Source organism: Plecotus auritus (assembly GCF_963455305.1).
Source record: "Plecotus auritus genome assembly, chromosome: 6".
NCBI classification, from domain to species: domain Eukaryota; kingdom Metazoa; phylum Chordata; class Mammalia; order Chiroptera; family Vespertilionidae; genus Plecotus; species Plecotus auritus.
In genome coordinates, this window is record NC_137773.1 from 25,604,516 (window position 1) to 25,628,928 (window position 24,413).

A 24,413-nucleotide genomic window follows, 5' to 3' on the forward strand; every position below is an offset into this window, starting at 1 on the left:
CTGTGCATATTTTGTTCAAGTGTTGTCTCCAGCATCTCGGATAGTGTCTTGCACATAGTAGAAGGTAAATATTTTTTTCTTGAATGAATGGAATCCAAACGACCCTTAAAAGAAGAATATTAGTCACTTATATAGGAAAATTAAAAATGATGAAGTTGGAGGTATGGAAGTAGGTTTTTCATAATGTGTAACCACAGCGGTACTTGTTTATGTTCTTCTTTAATATCCCTTTAGACTGTAAGCTCCATGAAGGCAGGGACCATGTCTGTCTTGTTCCCTATTATATCCTCGCTATATCTCAGGTTCCTAGGAGGTGCTTACTAAGTATTTGTTGTATGAGTAGTTTCAATGACCAATGTGGATTAGAAGCTGATGAATCAAAGATGACAAATAGTACTGGTTATAGCAGAATTGAAACAGGAAAGTATAATCATAGTTATAGGAGCTATAGAGGGTGAGGATGCTTTCATTCACTTAATAAATATTTATAAGGCACCTGCTATGTGCCAGACACTGTGCTGGCAGCCTGTGCTGTCATGGAGCTTACAGTGTAGTGATAAATAAACAGGCAGATAAATTTCTCAAGGGAGGGCAGTAAAGTGGTGCTCCAGGGAACACCTAGGAGGGGACATTTAACCCAGATTTTGGCTATTAGGAAGTGATGTCTAAATGGTTAGTAGCTAAGAAGAGGGTGCAGAAAGTGATGGAGAGTATTTGCATGAGTAAGAGCCCAGAGGCAGGAGTGCCACTGGTAGGTTCTCTATAGCCTAAGGTTCCTTCTTCCTTTCATTCAACAGTTTCATCGAGCCAGTACCATGTGCCAGGCATTGTGTTAGGCCATCATTAGATTTTTATTTCAAAACTAGTTGCTGAGCCTGGCCAGCCTGACTCAGTGGTTGAGTATCAACCTATGAACCGGGAAGTCAAGGTTTGATTCCCGGTCAGGGCATATGACCAGGCTGGATCCCAGTGGGGGGCATGCAGGAGGCAGTTGATCAGTGATTCTCTCTCATCATTGATATTTCTCTCTCTCCCCCTCCCCTTCCTCTCTCTGATATCAATAAAAATATATTTAAAAAAACTAGTTGTTGAAAAATGTATATGTGAAGAAATACAATGAAGTCACTAGAGTCAAGCTGCTAAATTACTAAAATAAGGTAGGTTGAGGCATGAGGAAATGATTCTATTCTTGCTTTAACTAGCCTAGGAACTTAAATTTTGAACTTTCTGGTCATGCATCAAAGCCTGGATACACATAAGACCTCCAGATAACCCCCTGATTACCCCTGAAAAACTAAGGAAAGAATGTTCACATAACCAGACCACCTGACATTTATTATCCAGACCACCAGTCACCTAGAGCAGTGGTCAGCAAACTCATTAGTCAACAGAGCCAAATATCAACAGTACAATGATTGAAATTTCTTTTGAGAGCCACATTTTTTAAACTTAAACTTCTTCTAATGCCACTTCTTCAAAATAGACTCACCCAGGCCGTGGTATTTTGTGGAAGAGCCACATTCAAGGGGCCAAAGAGCCGCATGTGGCTCGCGAGCCGAAGTTTGCCGACCACGGACCTAGAGGATTACCAACCCAGAGGCTAAGAATGCAGGATTGATTCTTCTCAAGAATATATATATATATATATATATATATATATTTACTATAGGAACTCTTAGCTCTTCTTTCTTCTTCAGACAACTCTGGGTATTGCTTAGTTGTTTATGATTTGCAAACCCTAAGACCCGTAAATAAATCATCATTTCTAGCCAAAGCCTCCAGACTCTTTTTTTACAAAATGAAAAAAATCCACTTTTACTTATTTACTTTTCAGTAAGTCTAAATCCTTACAGTGTACAGCATTACACGGATTCTGTATCCAATGACCTTAGAAGGAAGATTGACTAGGAATTTGCCAGGAACCACTGTACCCATGAGCACAAGCTACGTTTCTCCAGCTTACTGTGGTTTTGTCCCCTTGGCCACCAGGTGTCACTGTGTAGTTCTTTGCCTCGTGCACACATAAGCACATCTCTTGCCTAGGTAGAATTCAGTTTCATCTCTAGCGTAAACACTTTCAATTTTAAGAAGAGTTGTGTGTGTGCCGAAACCGGTTTGGCTCAATGGATAGAGCGTCGGCCTGCGGACTGAAAGGTCCCGGGTTCGATTCCGGTCAAGGGCATGTACCTTGGCTGCGGGCACATCCTCAGTGGGAGGTGTGCAGGAGGCAGCTGATCGATGTTTCTCTCTCATCGATGTTTCTAGCTTTCTATCCCTCTCCCTTCCTTTCTGTGAAATATCAATAAAATATATTAAAAAAAAAAAAGAGTCGTGTGCTCCCAGAGACCCTGCTTATAGCCAGAAGAATATGGCCTTCCAGACATATTTGCCTTCATAGAAATTCTGTTCCCAGCAGGCTTCCACAGGCTGCGAGATGGTGGAAAGAGTCCTGACTCTTTGAGTTCGTTTGACAATACGTACATAGCATATATCATTTTAAATTTATTTTTTTAAAATATGTTTTATTGATTTTTTACAGAGAGGAAGGGAGAGGGATAGAGAGTTAGAAACATCGATGAGAGAGAGAAACATCGATGAGCTGCATCCTGCACACCCGCCACCAGGGATGTGCCCACAACCAAGGTACATGCCCGTGACCGGAATCGAACCTGGGACCCTTGAGTCCGCAGGCCGACACTCTATCCACTGAGCCAAACCGGTTAGAGCTTTAAATTTATTTTTATAATAATTTTATTTTTTCTAGGATAAAATATTTTTATTTTTATTGAATTTATTGGGGTGACCTTGGGTGAAAAAATTATACAGGTTTCAGGTGCACAATTCGACAACACGTCATCTGTACACTGTACTAGTATTGTGTGTTCACCATCCCGAGTCAAGTCTCCGTCCACCACCATTTATCCCTGCTATGACCTCTTTTCATTAAAAATAATTCCGCCCCTAGTCCTTTGGGAAAACACACTTCTGGGCTGGCCCCTCCCCTAAAGTGCTTGGTAGATGCTTAATGAATGTTTACTCAATTAATAAATGAATGTATATGAGAGTAACTAATCTGACCATCAGAAAGTAAAAGCCTTGAATCACCACTTAAAAAAAATAGAAACATCCTTTTTTATTTTTAAACAATATGTATTTTTATTGACTTAAGAGAGGGAGAGGGAGAGAGAGATAAAAATATCTTTGATGAGAGACAATCAATGATCGGCTGTTTCCTGCATGCCCCACATTGGGGATTGAGCCCAAAACCTGGGCATGTGCCCTGGCTGGTTCATAGGTCGACACTCAACCACTGAGCCACGCAGGCCTGGTGGAAACATCTTTTATTAAAAAAACTGATTTGAGAGAGGTAAGGGACGGGGGGTGGGAGAGAGAGAGAGAGAGAGAGAGAGAGAGAGAGAGAGAGAGAGAGAAACATTGATTCTTGTTCAATTTATTTATGGATCCATTGGTTCCTTCTTGTGTGTGCCCTGACCGGGAATTGAACCTGCAAACTTGGTGCATCAGGGCAAAGCTCCAACCAACTGAGCTACCCGACCAGGGGGAATGGAATCACCACTTTTTAAAACAGATCTTTCTTTGATGATGGAAATGTTCTATTTCCTCAGTGTCAGATGATATGGTAAACACTAGCCACATAAACTACAGAGAGCTTGAAAAGTGGCTAGTGCGACTGAAGAACTTAATTTTAATTAATTAATTAATTTTTTAAAATATATTTTTATTGGTTTCAGAGTGGAAGGGAGAGGGAGAGAGAGAGATAGAAACATCAATGATGAGAGAGAATCATTGATCGGCTGCCTCTTGCAAGCCCCCTATTGGGATCGAGCCTGCAACCCATGCATGTGCCCTTGACTGGAATCGAACCCAAGACCCTTTAGTCCGTAGGCCGACGCTCTATCCACTGAGCCAAACCAGCCAGGGCAAGAACTTAATTTTAATTTAAATTATTAAATTTAAATAGCCACAAGTAGCTAGTGACTACTGCATCAGACAGCTCAGCTTTGAATGGTAGCCCAGCTGAAATAGTCTGAGATTGAAACTGAGACCAGGTATGTTACCAGCCTCTCTCTTAAAAATGGAAATTGTTAATAAATGGTTATAAAATGTCTAAATTCTGGGCTGTTGAATACCACCGACAGTAATAAATATCCATGCACAGTGGCAAGCCTTAATTAGCACCTGCCACTGAAAGATGAATAAACTTTGCATCCTGGCATCTTGACAGACACCCAACCAGCTCTGTGGGGTGAAAAGGTTGAAGGCTGGGGACTTTACCTCAGCGCGCGCTGGCGGTCATCTGCGATTCCGAACTGCATTATGGACTTTGTAGTTCAACGTGCACGTGACATCACTACCAGTGTCTCCTTTGAGTGACTTGTCGAGTCAACTTCCGGTATCCCTTTGTTACCTGGGAATTGTAGTCAACAAGTGCCTGCTGGACTTGCGCTTTAGTGGGCTTGGAAACTACAATTCCCGGCAGGCTACGAGATGCACCCGGTGGTAGTTAATAGTGAGCTGGTGATTGCCTCAGCAGGCGTGAAGTGTGTGCTTCAGTGTCTTGAGAGGCTTGGGTGTCCCGGTAGAGTGGTTGAAAGGTTGTAACTACCTCTTTGAGGGTGATCGCCGAGGTCGTGGGTTTGCACTGTCGGCTGGGCAGCGCCATGGCGGTGAGTTTTTGTGGGAAGAGAGCTCGGCTGGGCCCTAGAACCGGCTGATCTGTGTGTTTTGCAAAAACCAGAGGCTCCATGTGGTAGCCGCTGTCCTGCAGGGAAAATCCTTTATTTTAAAGAAAGGGGAGGTCTTGCCCTCAAAGCTTAAGGCGTGGCTGTTGTGACGTTGTGCCTTTTCTTAGCGGATGAGCCAGGAACTGATGTCTTTAACTTTACAGAGACTATTTAATGTCATGTGTATTACTCCACCTAAGTTTCTAAAACGGATTTGGAGAGAGGATATGTAACATTGATTCCTCCTAAATTGAGCGCATCCCGGTAAACAGACAAAAATGACTGCATTCATGTTGCTTATGTGTGTGGGCTACATGCTAAAACATATGGTGTAATATGTCAGGTGTTGATAAGTGCTAAAAATAAAAAACGGCAACTAGAGTTGGAAGCGGGACTAGGGAGTATGGGGTGGGGTAGGGTTGCAATTTTAGAAAGTTGACCAAGAAAGGTTTTGTTGAGAAGGTGGCATTGTGGCAAAAAGGAAGTAGGGAGCAAACCATGCAACTACATGTGTCGAGGAAAAGATTCCCAGGCAGAGGCAACCATGAGAGTGAAAAGCAAGGAGGATTGTATGTCTAAAAGTCAGTGACCCAGGGCCAGATGATTGGTGATGATGCTGATGATGATGAATGTGTGTTTGTGTAGGGGGCTAGGCTTATCAGGGGGTTGATGTAGGTCATAATAAGGCCTTGAAGGTTGCTGCTTGAAGAGTGGCTTCCAGAAAGAATATCAAGAGAGGGACTGGGGATAATGAGTATGGATAACTCTTGAGGAAGTCTATAAAGGAAAGTGGAAATAGATGAAGGTTAAAGAGGGCTTTTTTTAAAAAAAAAAAAAAAAGACAGGAGAAATTATATAGTGCTTCTATGCTCATGAGAATTATCCTGTAGAAAGAGAAAATTGATGCATAAGAGAGATGATTGCTGGAGTGGTGCTCCTGAATAGAATAGGGGGCATGAGATAAAGTGCATCAGTGAGTAGGTTAAATAGGACCACATTAATCTATAGTACTGTTGTAGAAGACCGAAGCAACCCAAGCGACGCTTAGAGAAATGGAGTTACACAGCTTTATCATGCCGGCGGTCTCAGAGGAGTTGCCTCCAGAGTCTGAGCAAACCAATATGGTGGAAGCCCTTCTTTTATCCCCTTTTGGTTTCTTTGTCCCCCAAATATGGATGGGGACTTCCGGACCTTTCATGGGCTTTGCAAAAGGGCCCCGTGGGTTGGGATGGGGGTCTTGAGATCATATCTAAGGGCCTGGCCTGGCACCAGTACTGATAATCCCCTCCAGGGGTTGTGTGTTGTTCATGGTATATGGCCTCTGTAAAATGTGAGCATTAGGTAACAGGTCTTGCAAGACCAGATTGTGGAGGAAAGGGGCAGTGACTTAATTATAGGTTATCAAGAGTGTACATTAGGTTACTGCACAAATTCAGATTGCTAGCCCCCCAAATATCAGGGTTACATTGGAATTAGCCTTTTAGCCTTCTCAGTACCAGGAAAGAAGGCAGAATATATGGGCACAGATGCATATGGATTGGTAGATGTGGTGAGGGAGGCTGTGGAAATTTTCTGTTCACTTCTCTTTTCTCATTGAATTAGGAACCAAGGTTATCACCTAAAAATAAGGATGGGAGAGGAAGTGTTGGGGGTTTGAGGAGGGAGGAGAAGGTACGAAACAATTGTCTAGGACAGCCGTCAATAGAACTTTTGCACTGTCAAATTTGGTAGCCACTAGCCACATGTGGCTATTGGTCATTTGAAATGTGGCTAGTGCAATGGAAGGACTGAATTTTAATGTAATTTAAAAATGACAGTCAGGTGTGGCAAGTGGCTATTGTACTACACAGTATGTACATTTAAGTTTGAGAAGAACTGGTGGTAGGAGAAGGAGTAACTAACTGGATTTCAGAAAATAGTATATTGCTGGACATCACTTGAAGTTAGTGGGTCATGAATTTAAATTGAGACTAGTCCGCCCTGGCCAGGTAGCTGGGTTTGTTAGCATGTCATCACTATATACCAAGGTTGTGGGTTGATCCCAGTCAGGACACATACAAGAAACAACCAATGAACGCATAAATATATGGAACGACAGATTGATGTTTCTCTCTCTCTCACTCTCTCTCTCTCCCCCCCTCCCCCTTTCTCTCTCTCCCTGCCCCCACTTCCTCTCTCTTTCTCCGTCCCACTTCCTCTCCCCCCTCTCTCTCTCTCCCTCTCTCCCTCTTTCTCTCTATCCCTCCCCCACTTCCTTTCTCTCTTTTTCTCCCCCCCCACTTCCTCTCTCTCTCAAGTCAATCAATAAAAGAAAAAAAATAAATCGAGACTAGTCAGCATGGAGTGTTTTTCTCCTGCCATTTTCAGCCTGAGTGAAGGAACAGAGCCATGCCTAGGAGGGTTGGAGTTTTCCAGGCAAGAATGATGACGACAGGGCAAAGGAGTGATTATACAGATGTACTAAAAGGATAGAAGTGAATAGCTGGGGTGGGAGGGACCTAAGGATTAGTGAAAAAGGGTTAGGATGCATAGTTCTCAGTGAGGTTGAAGAATCATTTAAGTTGGAATTCTAGCAGTTAAGACCAATCTCAATAACTAACATTTTTTTTAGGTGTTATGCTTGATGTTTAGCATTTTGCTTGCTTTATCTCATAGAATCTTCACACTAATCTATTTGAGGTAGGTATTCTTATTATCTGCAGTTTACAAATGAAGAAACCCACACTTAGAGAATTTAACCAACATAGCTAGTACATGATGAGAGTGGATCAGAACTTGGACAGATTGACTCCTTTCTCAATCACTACGCTTTCCCAGAAAACCCAGGCCTTCTGGTTCCTGGTCTAATGCTTTTCTTTTATTCCAGGCTGCTCAATGCCTTGCCAACCCCACCCTACATTGGTGGTATTCTTAGCCAGTGGAATTTGCAGGTCCTTTTTTTTTTTTTTTTAGTTCATTTTAATGGGAATGGCTTTTCAATTTTATAAGACCTTACTACATTTTTCCCTTCTTTTAAAGTCTTATATAAGGAAATTGGCACTATTTATGGCAGATATTATTGTTTCACTTTATTCACTTCTTGGCCTTTGAAAAATATTCATCTTTTTCACTGTCATGATATTGATTAGTTTTATTGTGAGAATCCAATAAGAGATCCCTTTAAGAAAGAACAAGTTATAATAATAATAGCTAAAATGTATTGATTGCTTATTCTGTGCCAGGCATTAGTGTTTTACTTAATTTTTCATCAATACAACCCTATAAAAGTAGGTGCCGTTATTATCCTCATTTTACTGATGGGGAAAATAAGGCATCATATCTACTAAGAGGTAGAGGTGGGATTTGAGATCATTTGGTCCTTTTCTGACCCATTCTTAATCATTGTATTATTCCTAACTGTAAACTAATTGGAAATTTTTTTTTTTTTGCAAACACTCTCCCATTAGGAAAGTTTCTTTTTCTAAAGAAAACCTTACCAGTAGCAAATTGTGAAAGACAGTAAACATGAAATAGCATGGATAGAGCATTAGTTTTTATTTTATAATTTAATTTGTAAAGAGCAAACAATATACTTTTTATTTTATAGAGCTTTGGACAGTTTTAATCCCTTTGAGTTACACAGTATATCAGTCTAGGGACCTGAGGGTGTATTGTAATAATGATAGTAGACAACTTAAAAAAAATTATTTTTAAAAATTTTCATTTGGAAAATTTAAATAGTGAACAAAGTAGAGATAATAGTATTGTGTACCTCTGTGTACCCTAACACAACTTCAAAAATTGGCAGCGCACAGCCAATCTTGTTTCATTTATCTTTCATCCAAACCCCTCACCCCATCTGGATTTTAAGCTAATTTCAGGCATTGAATCATTTCATCTATACATATTTTAGTAAGTTTAAAAAATACCTAATGATAAGTTCTCTTAAAACATAACCACAATGCCTTTTTCACACCTAATAAGAAGTTCATGATGTTTAGTTGTCTCTGTGATAATGGTTATTTTTGAGCATTTGCCATGGGTCCAGCACTATAGTAAGTCTTTCATGTGTATTTTCTCTTTTAATTCTCATAATAATAATAATACAAGGTAGGTATAATTATTATCTTTATTTTATAGATGGAGAAATGCAGGCTCAGAAAGACTAAGGAACTTGTCCAGGGTCTACAGCTAGTAAGTGGTGGAGCTAAGATGTGGTCGGTACCAAGAGAAAGCAAAATAGGAGTCAGAAGATGACTCCAACTAGACCATTTACCAGCATGATGATCGGAGCTTGAGATTCATTATCTTTGAAATGGTAATCGCTGGTCTGCCCACTTGTTAGGTTGTTAACATCAAATACATCAATGTTCATGAAAGTGTTTTAAGAACTGCAGAAGACTATGAATATAGGAAAAAGTTTATTACCTAGTTTAGTGTTTCTTTACTGGGGTTGATTTTGTCTCCCAGAAAACATTTGGTCTGGAGACTCCTGGTTGTCACAGTTGAGGGGGTTGTGCTACTAATATCTAGTGGGTAGAAGCCAGAGATGCTCATAAACATCTTACAGTGCACAGGACGGCCCCTGGAAACAAAGAATTTTGCCCAAAATATCAGTAGTGCCAAAGTTCAGGAGCTTCGATCTAGTTAAATAACATTTTAACTAATTAAAACAACCAATTGCCTAGTTGAATAACCAGTGAAGAAATTGATGTTTGGATTGATCAAGTGACTTCCTCAAGTTTATACAAGTTGGTGCTGGGGCCAATATCAGATTTTATTACAATCAACCTTTGAGATTTGAGGAACAAGTTTTTCTGAGAAGCAGAAACCTCAAAGAAGAGCTTTTGTGCACCTAGCATGCTCCCTACAGTGAAAGAAATAACAGTTCTAAGTAATTTGTGAGGACTATTGCTTTCATGGTTATTTTTAAGCAACAAATATTTGTCATGTAACTTCTGTGTCTATGGCATTGTATTTGGTGCTGAGTAAGTAGATCTAAAAGTTGCTGCTTGCTAGGAGTTCATAGCTTCCCTGGATGAATGTCTTAAGGATCATTGGGTTGCATGCAATGGAAGTGAACTCAAGTTGGTTAGGGTAAAGAGGAATTTAGTAAGAACACAGTGGTATTTCCTATAACCCATAACCCTAGAGTAGAAGGTACAGCTAGGCTTCATGAGGCCCTAGTCAGCCGTGGGCAAACTACGGCCCGCGGGCTGGATCCGGCCCGTTCGGCTGTTCTATCCGGCCTGTGGAGCCGAAAGAGCAGAGGGTTCTCTTGCTCTCCCCTCCGCTCCTTTACTTTGAATTTATATTAGTTCACACAAACACTCCATCCATGCTTTTGTTCCGGCCCTCCGGTCCAATTTAAGAACCCATTGTGGCCCTCGAGTCAAAAAGTTTGCCCACCCCTGCCCTAGATACTTTCGGCTTTGTGGGCCCCTTTCTCTGTAAAAAATATTAAAATTACCTTTTACAACTATTTTGGCATAAAGACAAATATATTAATGTTATATATTAAAGTTTTTTTTTTAAACCTAAAAGTTTATTTATTTCTTTTTTTTAAATATATTTTTATTGATTTCAGAGAGGAAGGGAGAGGGAGAGAGAGATAGAAACATCAATGATGAGAGAGAATCATTGATTGGCTGCCTCCTGCATGCCCCCTATTGGGGATCGAGCCTGCAACCAGAGCATGTGCCCTTGACCAGAATTGAACCCAAGACCCTTCAGTTCGCAGGCCGATGCTCTATTCACTGAACCAAACTGGTTAGGGCTATTTTTTTTCTTGATTTTAAAAGAAAATATTTTTGTGAGTCCCTAAAAGTAAGTGAGCCCTCAGCACTGTGCCTACTCTACCTGCAGGTTCAGTCGGCTATTAAGAGTTAGTTATACAGGCTGTTTTTTTTTTTTGTTTTGTTTTGTTTTGTTTTTTAAATACATTTTATTTTTTGCAGAGAGGAAGGGAGAGGGATAGAGAGAAACATCGATGAGAGCGAAACATCGATCAGCTGCCTCCTGCACACTCCCTACTGGGTATGTGCCCACAACCAAGGTACATGCCTTTGACCGGAATCGAACCTGGGACCCTTGAGTCCGCAGGCCGACACTCTATTCACTGAGCCAAACCGGTTAGGGCTATACAGGCTATTTTAAGGCCCGGGTGGAAGTGACTTACTTTCTTCTCCCCCGAACACCTTTGCCAGTACCTAGTCACATAGCTCAATCTAACTTCGAATTCATCTGGAAAGGACACTTAACCATTTAACCAGCAGAAAACACTTAACCACTTCTGCTGCACCACCCTGCATAAGACTGGGTTTTTGTTGCTGAGCAAGAAAGGGAAGGAACATATATTGCTTAGGCTACCTGCTGTCTCTGCCGTAGCTCATTTAAAAATGTTTTTAAAAATTGATTTTAGAGCAAGAGGGAGAGAGATCAATTTGTTGTTTCACTTATTTTGTATGTGCCCTGACTGGGGATCAAACCCACAACCTTGGCATATCTGGATGATGCTCTAATCAACTGAGTGCCTGGCCAGGGCCTGCCACAGCTCATTTTTATTTTTTTATTTTTATTTTTATTTTTTAAATATATTTTATTGATTTTTTACAGAGAGGAAGGGAGAGGGATAGAGAGTTAGAAACATCGATGAGAGAGAAACATCAATCAGCTGCCTCCTGCACACCCCCCACTGGGGACGTGCCCGCAACCAAGGTACAAGGTACATGCCCCTGACCGGAATCGAACCTGGGACCCTTCAGTCCGCAGGCTGACGCTCTATCCACTGAGCCAAACTGGTTTCGGCACAGCTCATTTTTAAATGGTAGTTTTTGTATATTAGAATTGACGACAGGGTTAGCATATATTGGAATAGAGAGACTGGAGGCAGGTTACTTGTTAAGAGGGTTTTGCAGTAAGAAGGGGCGCAAAGGATCTGAGGTCTAAATGAAGGTGGTTAGTAGCAGGAATGGAGAGGAGTGAATAAGTACAGGGCCTTATTCTTTCTTGGAAAAGGAAATACTTTCTGTAACCACAGTGTTTTATGGAAATTCTTGGCAAAGAGTTCAAATTGCTTAGCACCTTGATTCAGATATGCAACCCAGTTCCTAGTCCATCTATTTTTTTTTTATGGCCACGTTATGTAAAAACAGGCAATGTGTTATTCGCTTCTCTTTAAAAATCTTTATGTATTCAACAAATATTTGAGAGTCTGCTATAAGCTAGACATTGAAGATAAAATGAGAAACAAGACATAGTCCCCACCATGAACAAGCTTACAGTTCTATGGGAAAGATGGTCAGATCCTGACATCGCTGTGTGATTAGGGCTATCGCAGGGGAAATATTAGTAGGTAGGACCATATTCAGAATGGCTTCTCATAACCTCTTGGAGAATCTACGCAGGTAGTTAGCTGAGACCTGGAGGGTGACATAGCCAGGCAAAGAGATTGATTGGTGGGGTATGAGGGCAGAGAGAATATTTGAACACAGGTCTAGAGGTGAGAGAGGGACCTTGGCATATTTAGGAAATGCACATGGCTTAATAGGCCTGTGAAGATGGAAGCATGGAGAGAAGGGAGGTGGGAGAGGCCTGGCAGATATGAGCAAGCAGGGCCTTGAATGCCAGATTTAAGAGTAGGGATGGACTTTATCCTGAGAGCATAGAGAACCTCTAAAGGGGGATTGACTTGGTCGGATTTCTGTTTTGATATGATTTCCAGTCACAGCAATTATGATCTGGTCAGGATTTATAGAAACAAAAAATACCGTTTTCCTTTGATTCCTAGACTTGTTATATGTCCATGACTTTTCAAATTATGGAATTCTTTCTCATTTCCTCTTTGCCTTTGTGACAGGGTTCTTTTTTTAAAAAATATATTTTTTATTGATTTCAGAGAGGAAGGGAGAGGGAGAGAGAGATAGAAACATCAATGATGAGAGAGAATTATTGATTGGCTGCCTCCTGCACGCCTCCTACTGGGGATCGAGTCCGCAACCTGGGCATGTGCCCTTGACCGTAATTGAACCCAGGACCCTTCAATCTACAGGCCGATGCTGTATCCACTGAGTCTAACCAGCTAGGGTGTGACAGGGTTCTTTTAATCCACATTTCACCTCTTCCTTATAAGCTGACATTTCATCTTTCTGTTGCTTGTACTTCTCTTGCACTTGCTTAAAAATAATTTAAAATAGAGAAAATTGAAAATAGTAAAATAGAGGTGACACATTTTTTTATGGTATATTTGTACTGAATCTTACCTAATTTTAATACTACTAGTTTTCATTATTACATAATATATAAGGTCTACTTAACATAGTTATTGGAGAGATAATGGTACTTTTTTTATTGCCTGGAATTCCTTTGTATAATAGTTCAAATTTTTTAGAAAAACAGTTGTGTAAGAATCCGGTGTATCTGTGAATAGGAAGTGCTGTTTAAATTGTTGGGTAGAAGGGACAGGCAGAGGGCACAATCAAAGGAGAATAGGCGGCTTGGCAAGGTCACCTGTCTAGTGGGCTATAGAAGTATGAGTAGAACCCAGGTATTTTCTCATTTGAAAATGCTACAGAATCTGGAATTGTTAGCAGGTAGAAGGGGGAAGAAAATCTAATTTCAGTTCAGATAATTTAATACCAGAAAATATATTAAGTTTTTAAAACAGACTTAGATTTGTGTATGGTCCATTGGTATCCAGATTTCACCCCGGCCTGTTTCCTAAGTGTGTTCTACACCACACTCAGCACACCTACTATTAGCAGCTCATTCTTTGCAACAGAGTCACACACTGAGAATGAAGCTCTAACCCTTCTTTCTTTACAGGTAGAGTGATCATGCATGTTTTGTCACTTTTCTCCAAGATGGCTTCATAGGCTTACAGAATGATAGGAATGTTGCCAGGTAGATCCAACATACTAGAGACGTGCATGCCATTTTCTGTTTCATTTTAATTTCATGTTAGTAGTCTGATAACCATTTTGGAGAGAAGTTCTTCATCAGATTCCTTGAAAAAGAGAGACCATGCCAAAAAAGATAAAAAGACCATGTCCTGCCCCCCCCCCCCCCCCCCGCCAACCCCCCAAAGACCATGCCACCTCTATCCCTTGGGCCTGAACGTCCTCCTTTGCTGGGTATGATTGCAGCTTGGCAAGCAGGCACTTTATAAGTGCAGGGTGGGGAAAAAGCAGGTTTACTGTTGTCAGTATGTGAAACCGCAGAGTTTATTATTATTTTATTGATTGATTTGAGAGAGACAGGAAGGGAGAGAGAAGGAGGGAGGGAAGAAGGAAGAGAGAAAGAGAGAGAGGAATATTGATTTGTTGTTCCACTTATTTATGTATTCATTGTTTGATTCCTGTATGTGCTCTGACCAGGGATCGAACTCACAACCCTGGCATATCGGGGACACTCTAACCAACTGAGCTACTTAGCCAGGGCCAGAGTTTATTTTTGTATTATTATTTATTGACTAGTAGCCCATTGCATGATATTGCGCGCAGTAGGCCGCCCACCGCTTCTGTGGGAGTTGGCGGGAACCGCAGCATGCTGCCGGGAGCTGTGCTGCTTCCACAGGAGGTGGGCCCGCTGTCTCCTCTCCGGGCCTGCACTTGTCCGCAGAGGCTGCGGGCCAGCCCCCCTGTCCCTCAGAGGCCCACTGCGGCCGGGGTGTTGCCGCGGCGATGAAGCAAGCTTCCCACCAGGCCGCTCATGCTGCTTGTTCTCAGTGGCAGCCCCCCCAGGACCGGGGGACTCCAGTGAGGCTGAGGGGACTGGGCGCCGCCATCTTGTGGCTAGGGGCGCTTCCATCTTTGTGATGGAGTGATGGTTAATTTGCATATTACCCATTTATTAGATAGGATTAGTGTATAATTTTCCATATGAACAACTGCAAACCTACTTTTGCCAACCCCTGTATTTATATATTTTATAAAAAGGAACATTTGACAACAGTGTTATGTTACAGTATCTAATTTTTAAAAAGTATTTCAAAGCCTTTTGAGTAATTCTTTAACCACTCCTTTGAGGTTTGAGGTATACAGGTCGTATTAACCCTAATTTTCTATCTGGTTCATTTAAGTTTGAAGATAACCATGGAAAAATTGACCTCTCAGTAAACAGCTCAGTTCTGTGTGAACCCATTTTTTTTAAAGCGAGCCTGTTGAAGTACAGAGTGGGTTATTCTATCTCTTTTGTGTCTAATAGGAAAGAAAAGGAACAGCCAAAGTGGACTTTTTGAAGAAGATTGAGAAAGAAATCCAACAGAAATGGGATACTGAGAAAGTATATGAGGTCAATGCATCTAATTCAGAGAAGCAGACTAGGTGAGTAATAGTTGGTGAAGTTCTGCACATTGTGTTTTGAAACCAGTTGGCTTTATAGTACAGAAACTGCTCTGTGGAAAACAATGGGCAGAGTGTGTTTAGAATGTCTGAGATGGGCTGAAGGTGACTTCCATTTCCTGCATTTAAAATTAGGATCTTCTTCCTTAAAGGATTTTTTCTACATGAAGAGTTTTTTAAAAACTAGCTTTTCATATTCAAACCAAAGGGGATGTTTTGAAGTTTTATCTTTGCTGACTGGTAAAAGGAAATCCTTCTATTAGAAAGGTTCATATTGTAGTGATAATTATCTTCACAGATGCAAAATATAAATTTTGAAAGTTTCTGTATTAGAAGATCTTATTTCATAAATATTGGACTGCCTTGATGTTAATAATCACTGATAATAAGACAAACCCTAGATAATGATGTGATATTGAGGAAAAACAAAAACAGAATAACTGTCCCCAAATAGTATTACAGTAAATATATGTGTCAATTATAAGATGCATCTCAATTTCAGGCCTGGACTTCTTTTCAGGACTTTCTGATTCCAAAGTCTATCCTCCTTTCTATTAAGCTACACTCTATAAGAATTTTTAAAAAAATATATATTTTTATTGTCTTCAAAGAGGAAGGGAAAGGGAAAGAGAGAGAGAAACATGAATGATGAGAATCATCGATTGGCTGCCTCCTGCATGTCCCTCACTGGAGACTGAGACTGCAACCCATGCATGTTCCCTGACTAGGAATCAAACTGTGACCTCCTGGTTCATAGTTTGATGCTCAACCACTGAGCCATGCCAGCCAGCTAAGTCTTTTTTTTTTTTTTTTTAAGAGAAATAGAGTTTGCTGTAAAATGAAGTCTCTGGTGTTATACTTTATAATTTGAAGTTTCTATTTGGTTCTAGGATTTTGGTCAACTTTAAGGTAATTTAAATAATCCAAAGTGAAAGCTGCTATGTTCAGTGAAAGAAAATGAACTATAGCTATGTGCAGCAATGCTGAAGGAACTTAGACAAATCACATTGAGTGGAAAAAAGCAAATTGCAGAAGTCTATAAAATACATCATTTTTTATAAAGCTCACTAGTGAGGGAAACGAAATGATACGTTGTTTAAGGGCACAGACTTAGGTACAAACTTCAAAAACCTGAGGGAAACTAAATAATACAAAGTTTAAGGGCACAGACTTAGATACAGACTTAGGTACAAACTATTCAAAAACATGAGTGAAACTAAATGACACATTGTTTAAAGGCACAGACTTAGGTACAAACTATTTTAAAACAAGGAAATGAAAAGGTGAATTTCAAGATAATGGTTATCTCTGGTGAGAAGCAGGGAGGAACACATAGGTAGCTTCCATGGATTCAAAAGTTGGATGGTGGTATATAGGTGTTCATTTTATTGTGCTTCATAATTTATGTATATTAGATAACACTTGATTAGAAAAAAATAACATAATAAATGTTAGTTTTAAAAGGTGCTTTTTAAATGAATTTACAACATATCTTGCAATACTGAAGATGTTTTATTTTACCTGAGGACTTTGAATTGCTTTATATATATTGTAAAAACAAATTTAACTTAATCAGTAAAACATTAAATTTATTCAGATCCCTAAGTGTTAAAAAAATTTAATTTTTAGTATTTTATCTTTATAAAGCATTTTAGCTTAAGTTAAACCTACATGTATATTTATTTCTTTGAAAAATTATTTAAGAGAGAGGAAGAGAGAAAGAGAAACATTGATTTGTTCCACTTATTTATGCATTCATGGGTTGATTCTTTTTGTTTTCTTTTTAAAAATATATTTTATTGATTTTTTACAGAGAGGAAGGGAGAGGGATAGAGAGTTAGAAACATCGATGAGAAAGAAACATCGATCAGCTGCCTTTTGCACACCCTCTACTGGGGATGTGCCTGCAACCAAGGTACATGCCCTTGACCGGAACTGAACCTGGGACCCTTCAGTCCGCAGGCTGACGCTCTATCCACTGAGCCAAACCGGTTAGGGCCATGGGTTGATTCTTATATGTACCCTGACCGGGCATCCAACCTGAAACCTTGGTGTATCGGATGACGCTCTAACCAACTGAGCTACCTGGCCAGGGCAGTATATTTATTTCTTAACAGCCACCTACAAATGTTTTATTCTTTCAAAAGTAAGTTTTAATTTTAGAGAGCTTTTAACTTGGGGGTTTATAAACTTAATTTTAAATAACTAAAGTTTGAACAAATTAGTTATAGCAAGCATTCCCTTCACCACACTCCTTCACTGTAAAAGGAATCTAACACTTTCCTGTCTGTATTTCCTTTTTCATATGATTGTTTTGCAGCAAGGGCAAGTACTTTGTCACCTTCCCATATCCATACATGAACGGGCGCCTTCATTTGGGACACACATTTTCTTTATCCAAATGTGAGGTAAAGCTTCCTCTGTTTAATATAATGGGCTGGTGGGTCTTTAATAAATACTAACTTGAAGAAAATGATATTTATATAATTTATTTTCTGGTAAGGAAACTTAGACTTCCTTAATTTTAAGCGTATTTTTTATATTTAAGTAATTTAATTTTTATATTTAATTTTCATATATTATGTGTGCAGGGGCCTAGGTATGTATGTTCACAAGTAATTTATAGGTTGGTGGAAAGACACAAAAAAATGGGTTAAAACTTTGGAATGATTATATAATTTAGGTGGTGTGTTAAAGGAGGATGTGAAGAGGAAAACTGAACTGATGCTCTTTGTGAAAAGTCAGCATTTCTGTTCGTCTCGCATTTAAATTTGTAATTTAAATTTAATTTTCTTCCTATAGTTTGCAGTAGGGTACCAGAGATTGAAAGGAAAAATTTGTCTGTTCCCCTTTGGTTTACATTGTACTGGAATGCCTATTAAGGTAAGATTGCTTTTGGGATTGGTTTCTACCCTTCTTGGCTTAGAGCAACTAGAAATACCTAGTTCAATAGCTTGAAAAGGGATTAAAAAAATACTGCTATATTACAGTGTTTTTTTGAAATGAATTTATTATAGTGAAAATTACATTAAAAAAAAACAGTTCAAGAAGTCCTTAAATAAAAGGCACCAATTAAGGTTTGTGATTTCTAAGTAATTTTTGATATTGTTTGATTGTCCTATGTACTCATATTTCTGTTTTAGAATTATATAATAACTACTATCAAGTAAAATGCGCAGTGTTTTGAGCATTCATGACACATAGGATGTTGGCATAAAGTAATAAATACTTCTATCCTATTTTGATCATTTTTTCAAATGTCTTCATTTGTCATAAGTTTATACTAGAAATAATTCTCAATAAAGAATAGGCCAGAAAACTAGAGTTGAAAGGATTCCCAAATATTGTAGGTTTGGAAAGTTTAACTTATATTTTTTTTATTCTTTGACCTTTTATTTTGAAAAACATCAAACCTACAGAAAAAGTGAAAGGATAGTACACTGAACACCCAACAGCCTTCACTTATAGTTGCCAAGTCTTTTTTTTTTTTTTTCTTTAAATATTTTTGATTTCAGAGAGGAAGGGAGAGGGAGAGAGAGATAGAAACATCAATGATGAGAGAGAATCATTGACTGGCTGCCTCCTGCACGGCCCCTACTGGGGATCAAGCCCCAACCTGAGCATGTACCCTTGACCAGAATTGAACACGGGACCTTTCAGTCTGCAGGCCAACGTTCAATCCACTGAGCCAAACTGTCTAGGGCTATAGTTGCCAAGTCTTAATGTTTTCTTTTCTTTTTTTTTTTAAAGTATATTTTTATTGATTTCAGAGAGGAAGGGAGAGGGACAGAAAGATAGAAGCATCAATGATAAGAGAGAATCATTGATCGGTTGCCTCCTGCAACGCCTTCTACTGGGGATCGAGCCAACAACCCAGGCATATGCCCTTGACTGGAATCGAACCAGGGACTCTTCAGTCCTCAGGCCGATGCTCTAGTCACTGAGCCAAACTGGCCAGGGCGATGGTTTTATTTTTATTTTTATTGTTGCTTCATGATTAGATTTGGGTTGATTATTTTGACCCGAATACTACATTGGTGAGGTGTAAACTTTCCATTCTATCACATCAAAAGGCAATTTGTCCCATTTTAGTGACATTAAGTTAATGCCTGTCAGATTTCTTCATTCTAAAGATGACTTTTTCCCTTTTTTAATTAAAAAGTAATCTGTGGTTGAGGGGGCAAGTAATGCTTTGAGAGCCTTTAAATATCCAGTTCTCAATAACCCATTCTTTTCTCATTTATTAACTGAAATTCTTCCGCATAAAAGAGTGAATTCCCTTTTTAAAATTCACAATTCTCTATTTGTATTTTTTCATAACTTTAACACTATCTACTTGGTGTCATCTTTGTTTTTGACACTGAACTCCTTATGGTTTAGTTGAGGAGAACTGGGGTGGGAAGCCCAGATTCATGTGTTAGTTTTAAATTTGGATAAATCACTTAATCTCTCTATCTCTTTTCTAACTTCATACCTAATGGGTATGAATAACTAATGGGATGATAACTAATAGAGTATATATGACAATCATTAAATTGAGAAATGCTATTAATCATGTTGTTATTCAAAATAATTACACATTATATCTTACATATCCCTGTACTTTGAATGCCTAACATGTAGGATACTACATTAAGTACTCTAGGTGTTAAATAAATGCCTGCTGAGTAAATGAAGTAATACTAATTTATAAATTGGGGAATTTTGTATCATTTGGGTTTTCTGTAATGATCAATATATATATATATATATATATATATATATATATATATATATATATGTATATATATGTATATATATATATATATATATGTATTGTAAAAAATTTTAGAGTCAATTTTAGTGGGCCATAAAAGAAAACCCCCCAGATTATTTCTACCTTGAATTCTGAACTTCACTGTCTCTAATGTTGTGTTTGCTTAGGCCTGTGCTGATAAGTTGAAAAGAGAAATGGAGCTCTATGGTTGCCCCCCTGATTTTCCAGATGAAGAAGAGGAAGAGGAAGAAGTCAATGCTAAAACAGAAGATGCAATAATTAAGGATAAAGCTAAAGGAAAAAAGGTTCGGTGGTTGATGATACTTATTTTGGTTGAAGTTTTATATTGATGTTTGTCTGATTTATATGTTCATTCTAAGTACTAGTCCAGTATATATATTTTTTAGAAAGTTCATGATACCCTGGCTCCATTATAGCACATGGGACTCATTCTATTTTCCCTTTTCTTTTTTGTGACTTTTTTCTCCAACAGTGAGAAACCTGACTCATTATTTGCAGAAGTGTACCACTAGTTTCAGAATTGCTAACCTATAATCCTGGGAGAAATAATTTTACTAACTAAAGGACAGTGTTTGTATATAGTTCTTTTTGTCTTTTAGATAACACACTTTTTCTTTTATTAAAATTAAAAAAAAATTTTTTTTTTGGTTAATCCTCATCTGAGGATATTTTTTCCATTGATTTTTAGAGAGAAAGGGAGAAAAGTAGGGAGGGAAGGGAAGAGAGAGAGAGAGAGAGAGAGAGAGAGAGAGAGAGAGAGAGAGCGCGCAACATTGATGTGAAAGAGGCACATTATTAGTCGCATCCTGCCCTGACTGGGGCTGGGGATTGAACCTGTAACCTAGGTACATGCCCTTGACTGGGAATGGAACCCTTTGGTACTAGGGCTGATGCTCCAACCACTGAGAAACACTAGCCAGGGCAACACACTGTTTTTCAAAGTTACTTCCATAGCTCCTTTTTTCCCCATTCCCTTTTGAGTGGTTATGTCATACGTTTATAATGTAATCCTATCTAATAAAAGACATGCAAATTGACTGTACCTCTGCTACGCCCACCAGCCAATCAGAGTGAGTATGCAAATTAACCCAACTAAGATGGCAGCAGCCATGGAGCTGGAGTGAGCAGAGGCTTGGGTTGCCCCTGGCGATGGAGGAAGCCAAGCTTCCCGCCCGCCCTGGCTGGCCCTGGCCTCCTCTCAAGGCTAAAAAGTTTCAATTATAGAAGGTAAATAAATCTGAACAAAGATGGCAGCAGACATGGAGCTGGAGCGAGCAGGAGGCTTGGGTTGCCCTTGGCGATGGAGGAAGCCAAGCTTCCCGCCTGCCCTGGCCCAGCCTGGCCTCCGCTCAAGGCCACAAAGTTTCAATTATAGAAGATAAATAAATCCTAGATACCTGCTTCCAGCCGGCCCTGGCCTCCACTGGGAAAACAAAAAAAAAGGAGGGGCTGGGAGCTTGGGTCACCGGGGGACATGGCCAGCCTGCAAACAGCCATCAGCCCCTCACCCAGGCTGGCCAGGCACCCCAGCAGGACCCCCCACCATGAAGGGGCTGTGGCCAGCCTGCAAACAGCCATCAGTCCCTCACCCAGGCTGGCTAGGCACCCCAGCGGGGACCCCCACCCTGAAGGGGGTGTGGCCAGCTTAAAAACAGCCCTCAGCTCCTCACCCAGACTGGCTACGCCCCCCCAGCGGGGACCTTCACCCCATGGGGGCGTGGCTGGCCTGCAAACCACCACAGGCCCCTCGCCCAGGCTGCCCCACGCCCCAAGGGAATCCCCACCTTGACCCGGGACACCCTTCAGGGCAAACCAGCTGGCCCTCACCCGTGCACCAGGCCTCTATACTAATAAAAGGGTAATATGCTAATTAGACTGGGAGACCTTCTAGGAGACCTTCCAGACGTCCTTTCGGACAAAGCCATGGTGGCGGGGCCAAGGTAGAGGCGGTTAGAGGCGAAGGAGGTGAAGAGGGGAGGGCAGTTGTGGGTGATCAGGCCAGAATGGGATGGCAGTTGTGGGTGATCAGGCTGGCAGAGGGGCATTTGGGGGCGAGCAGGCTGGTGGCGGGGGCCAGTTGGGGACGAGCAGGCTGGCAGGCAGAGTGGTTAGGAGCAATCAGGCTGGCAGGCAGATGAGCTGTTAGGAGCCAGCAGTCCCGGATTGTGAGAGGGATGTCCAAATGCCGGTTTAGGCCTGATCCCTGTAAACCAGCAGTAGGACATCCTTCGAGGGGTCCCAGATTGGAGAGGGTGCAGGCCGGGCTGAGGAACAACCCCTGCCCCGTGCATGAATTTTGTGCACCGGGCCACTAGTTAGATATGTTTGTTATACTCTGCATTCCATCCTGGGTTCCTCCAACATTCTGTTGGTTTTTTTTAATTCATTCTTGGACTTCTGGTCAAGATGGCAGAGTAGGTAAATGCTATGCTTGCATCCTCCCATGACCACATCAAAATTATAACTAAATTATATATCCACCATCCTTGAGAGCATCCTTTAGACTTTCTGAACAGAAGTCCTATAACTAATGATATAAAAGAAAAGCCATGTGGAGACTGAATATTAGTCAGAAATTAAAATGAACTTTTTACTAACTAAAGGGCATGATAAAATGATTTTAAAGATGGACATTTAAAAAAAACTCACCCTTTGTGCTGTATAGTTGTGTTGGTTTGACAGATACATGGAGCTCTGTTTCTACCACTGTCATACCATTCGGAGTAGTTCCAACCCCTCCCAATTTCTCGTCCTGCCTTTTTATAGTGACTTCTTGGCCTATTTCCAACCCCTGGCTTTTGGTTGCCTTTTTGATATTGGTAAAGATTGGAAAATGAGTAAACTCTTGTGAGTATGATCTAAGCTATCATAACTAAAAAAGATGCATGTGGTGTTGGGAAAGGGAAATAGAGAAGGTTTGGTGTTGACATCTTATCTTTATGATGATAGTTCTTGGTAGTTCCACCCATTTGGTAGTTTTCTGTAGTGTCAGAGTTCTGGTGAGTGTCAAACTGGTAATCTAAATCCTTTAGTATTCCGACATATCAACAGCATTGTTTTTGCAGTTTAAAAAATTACCAAATGATAATTTGATCCTAGAATTTATTAACAAGTTGTTGATTGTTCTTTGATGGAATGTGTTTTTGCGGATTATTTTCAGAGTAAAGCTGCTGCTAAAGCTGGATCTTCTAAATACCAGTGGGGCATTATGAAATCTCTCGGTCTGGCTGATGAAGAAATAGCCAAATTTTCTGAAGCAGAACATTGGCTTGATTATTTCCCACCACTGGCTATTCAAGATCTGAAGAGAATGGGTTTGAAGGTATGCCTATCATCTCCATAGCTGAAGAAAATATGAAGAACACGTTTATATTTATGTGATTACATGAGATTTGGACTACCTCTTCATTTAGAATATGTTTCACCTAAATTCCTCTAATGAATCAGTACTCTTATTGTCAATTTAGAACCTAACGGGCCTCTATGTGAGTAATAAAATACTTTAATATTTGTTGTATTGGAATGTATATCAATACGTTAGGATTTAGTAGAAAGGAATTCTATTGAAAGAATATGAAGGAGCCAAAGTTTAATTTGAATATTTAGGAACACTTAAAGGTGTTATTTAAGTGTTCCTTTTTAATTTATTACAATTCTTGTATGTTTAATATATAAATGTGTGTGTTTAAAAGTACACATATTAAACAAAAATTGTTGTAATAATTTTGATATATATTTAATAGGTGGAACTTAAAAATTTTGTTTTTAAAATTTGATATAATTCTTAGTTGGAAAATAGAGTAGAAGAGTAAATAATTGATTCATAGGAATTCTCATTCATACAGAACTCTCAAAAATTACCTTTTCCTTTCTCCTTCTGTAGGTAGACTGGCGTCGTTCCTTCATCACCACTGATGTTAATCCTTACTATGATTCGTTTGTCAGGTGGCAGTTTTTAACATTAAGAGAAAGAAACAGAATTAAATTTGGAAAACGGTGAGTTTGTTGTCCCTCAGTATAAAAAAGCAAAAATCATATAACTCTTGCATTGTAATGCGGTGCCCCATAGCGCACTTTTTTCTATTACCTTTGTTTTTTTATGTTTTCTTTCTTTTTGTTCTCTTGTGTCCTTTGGTTTGTTTTTGTCTTGCCAGTGTCTTAATTTCTCTGAGCTGCTTATTGTTTATGACAACTGGAACCAGGGAGAATGGGAGTCTTAGATTTTATGATTTCACAAAAGATTCTGTTCAGTATTCCCAGCCAAACAGAAAAATAATAATTGCATTTGTGTTTTAGTTTATTCTTTTGTTCTATAAATTGTTTAAGATTCTTCCTTGATTATGTGAGTTAATTAAAAACTATTTGCATTTCATAAGTGAATTTAAATTTGATGAAGGCAGAGATCTTTCATTAAATAACTAGATTGACAATAGAACTACCATAAAAGCATAAATAATAGATGTAGACATTTGCTCAGTTAGAAGTTTAGAAGAAATATTGTTGGAGCAACACTAAATATTTAGGCTAAAACTTGTATATTACAGCAATATTTGTCACTTGCTTATTTTTTAG

General features: G+C 39.6%; 1 protein-coding gene across 1 annotated transcript in view; it reads left to right on the top strand.

Annotated features, from left to right (window-relative positions):
* The first annotated feature begins 4,506 nt into the window (after positions 1-4,506).
* LARS1 (leucyl-tRNA synthetase 1) overlaps positions 4,507-24,413 on the top strand; it is a 65,073-nt gene continuing 45,166 nt past the window's right edge. Inside the window, exons 1-7 of the mRNA XM_080672091.1 lie at positions 4,507-4,688; positions 14,928-15,046; positions 17,385-17,472; positions 17,867-17,947; positions 19,988-20,125; positions 23,002-23,163; positions 23,725-23,837. Coding sequence (XP_080528217.1) covers positions 4,683-4,688; positions 14,928-15,046; positions 17,385-17,472; positions 17,867-17,947; positions 19,988-20,125; positions 23,002-23,163; positions 23,725-23,837 — 707 coding nt within the window. The 5' untranslated portion in view covers positions 4,507-4,682. The remainder of the gene's footprint in view (positions 4,689-14,927; positions 15,047-17,384; positions 17,473-17,866; positions 17,948-19,987; positions 20,126-23,001; positions 23,164-23,724; positions 23,838-24,413) is intronic.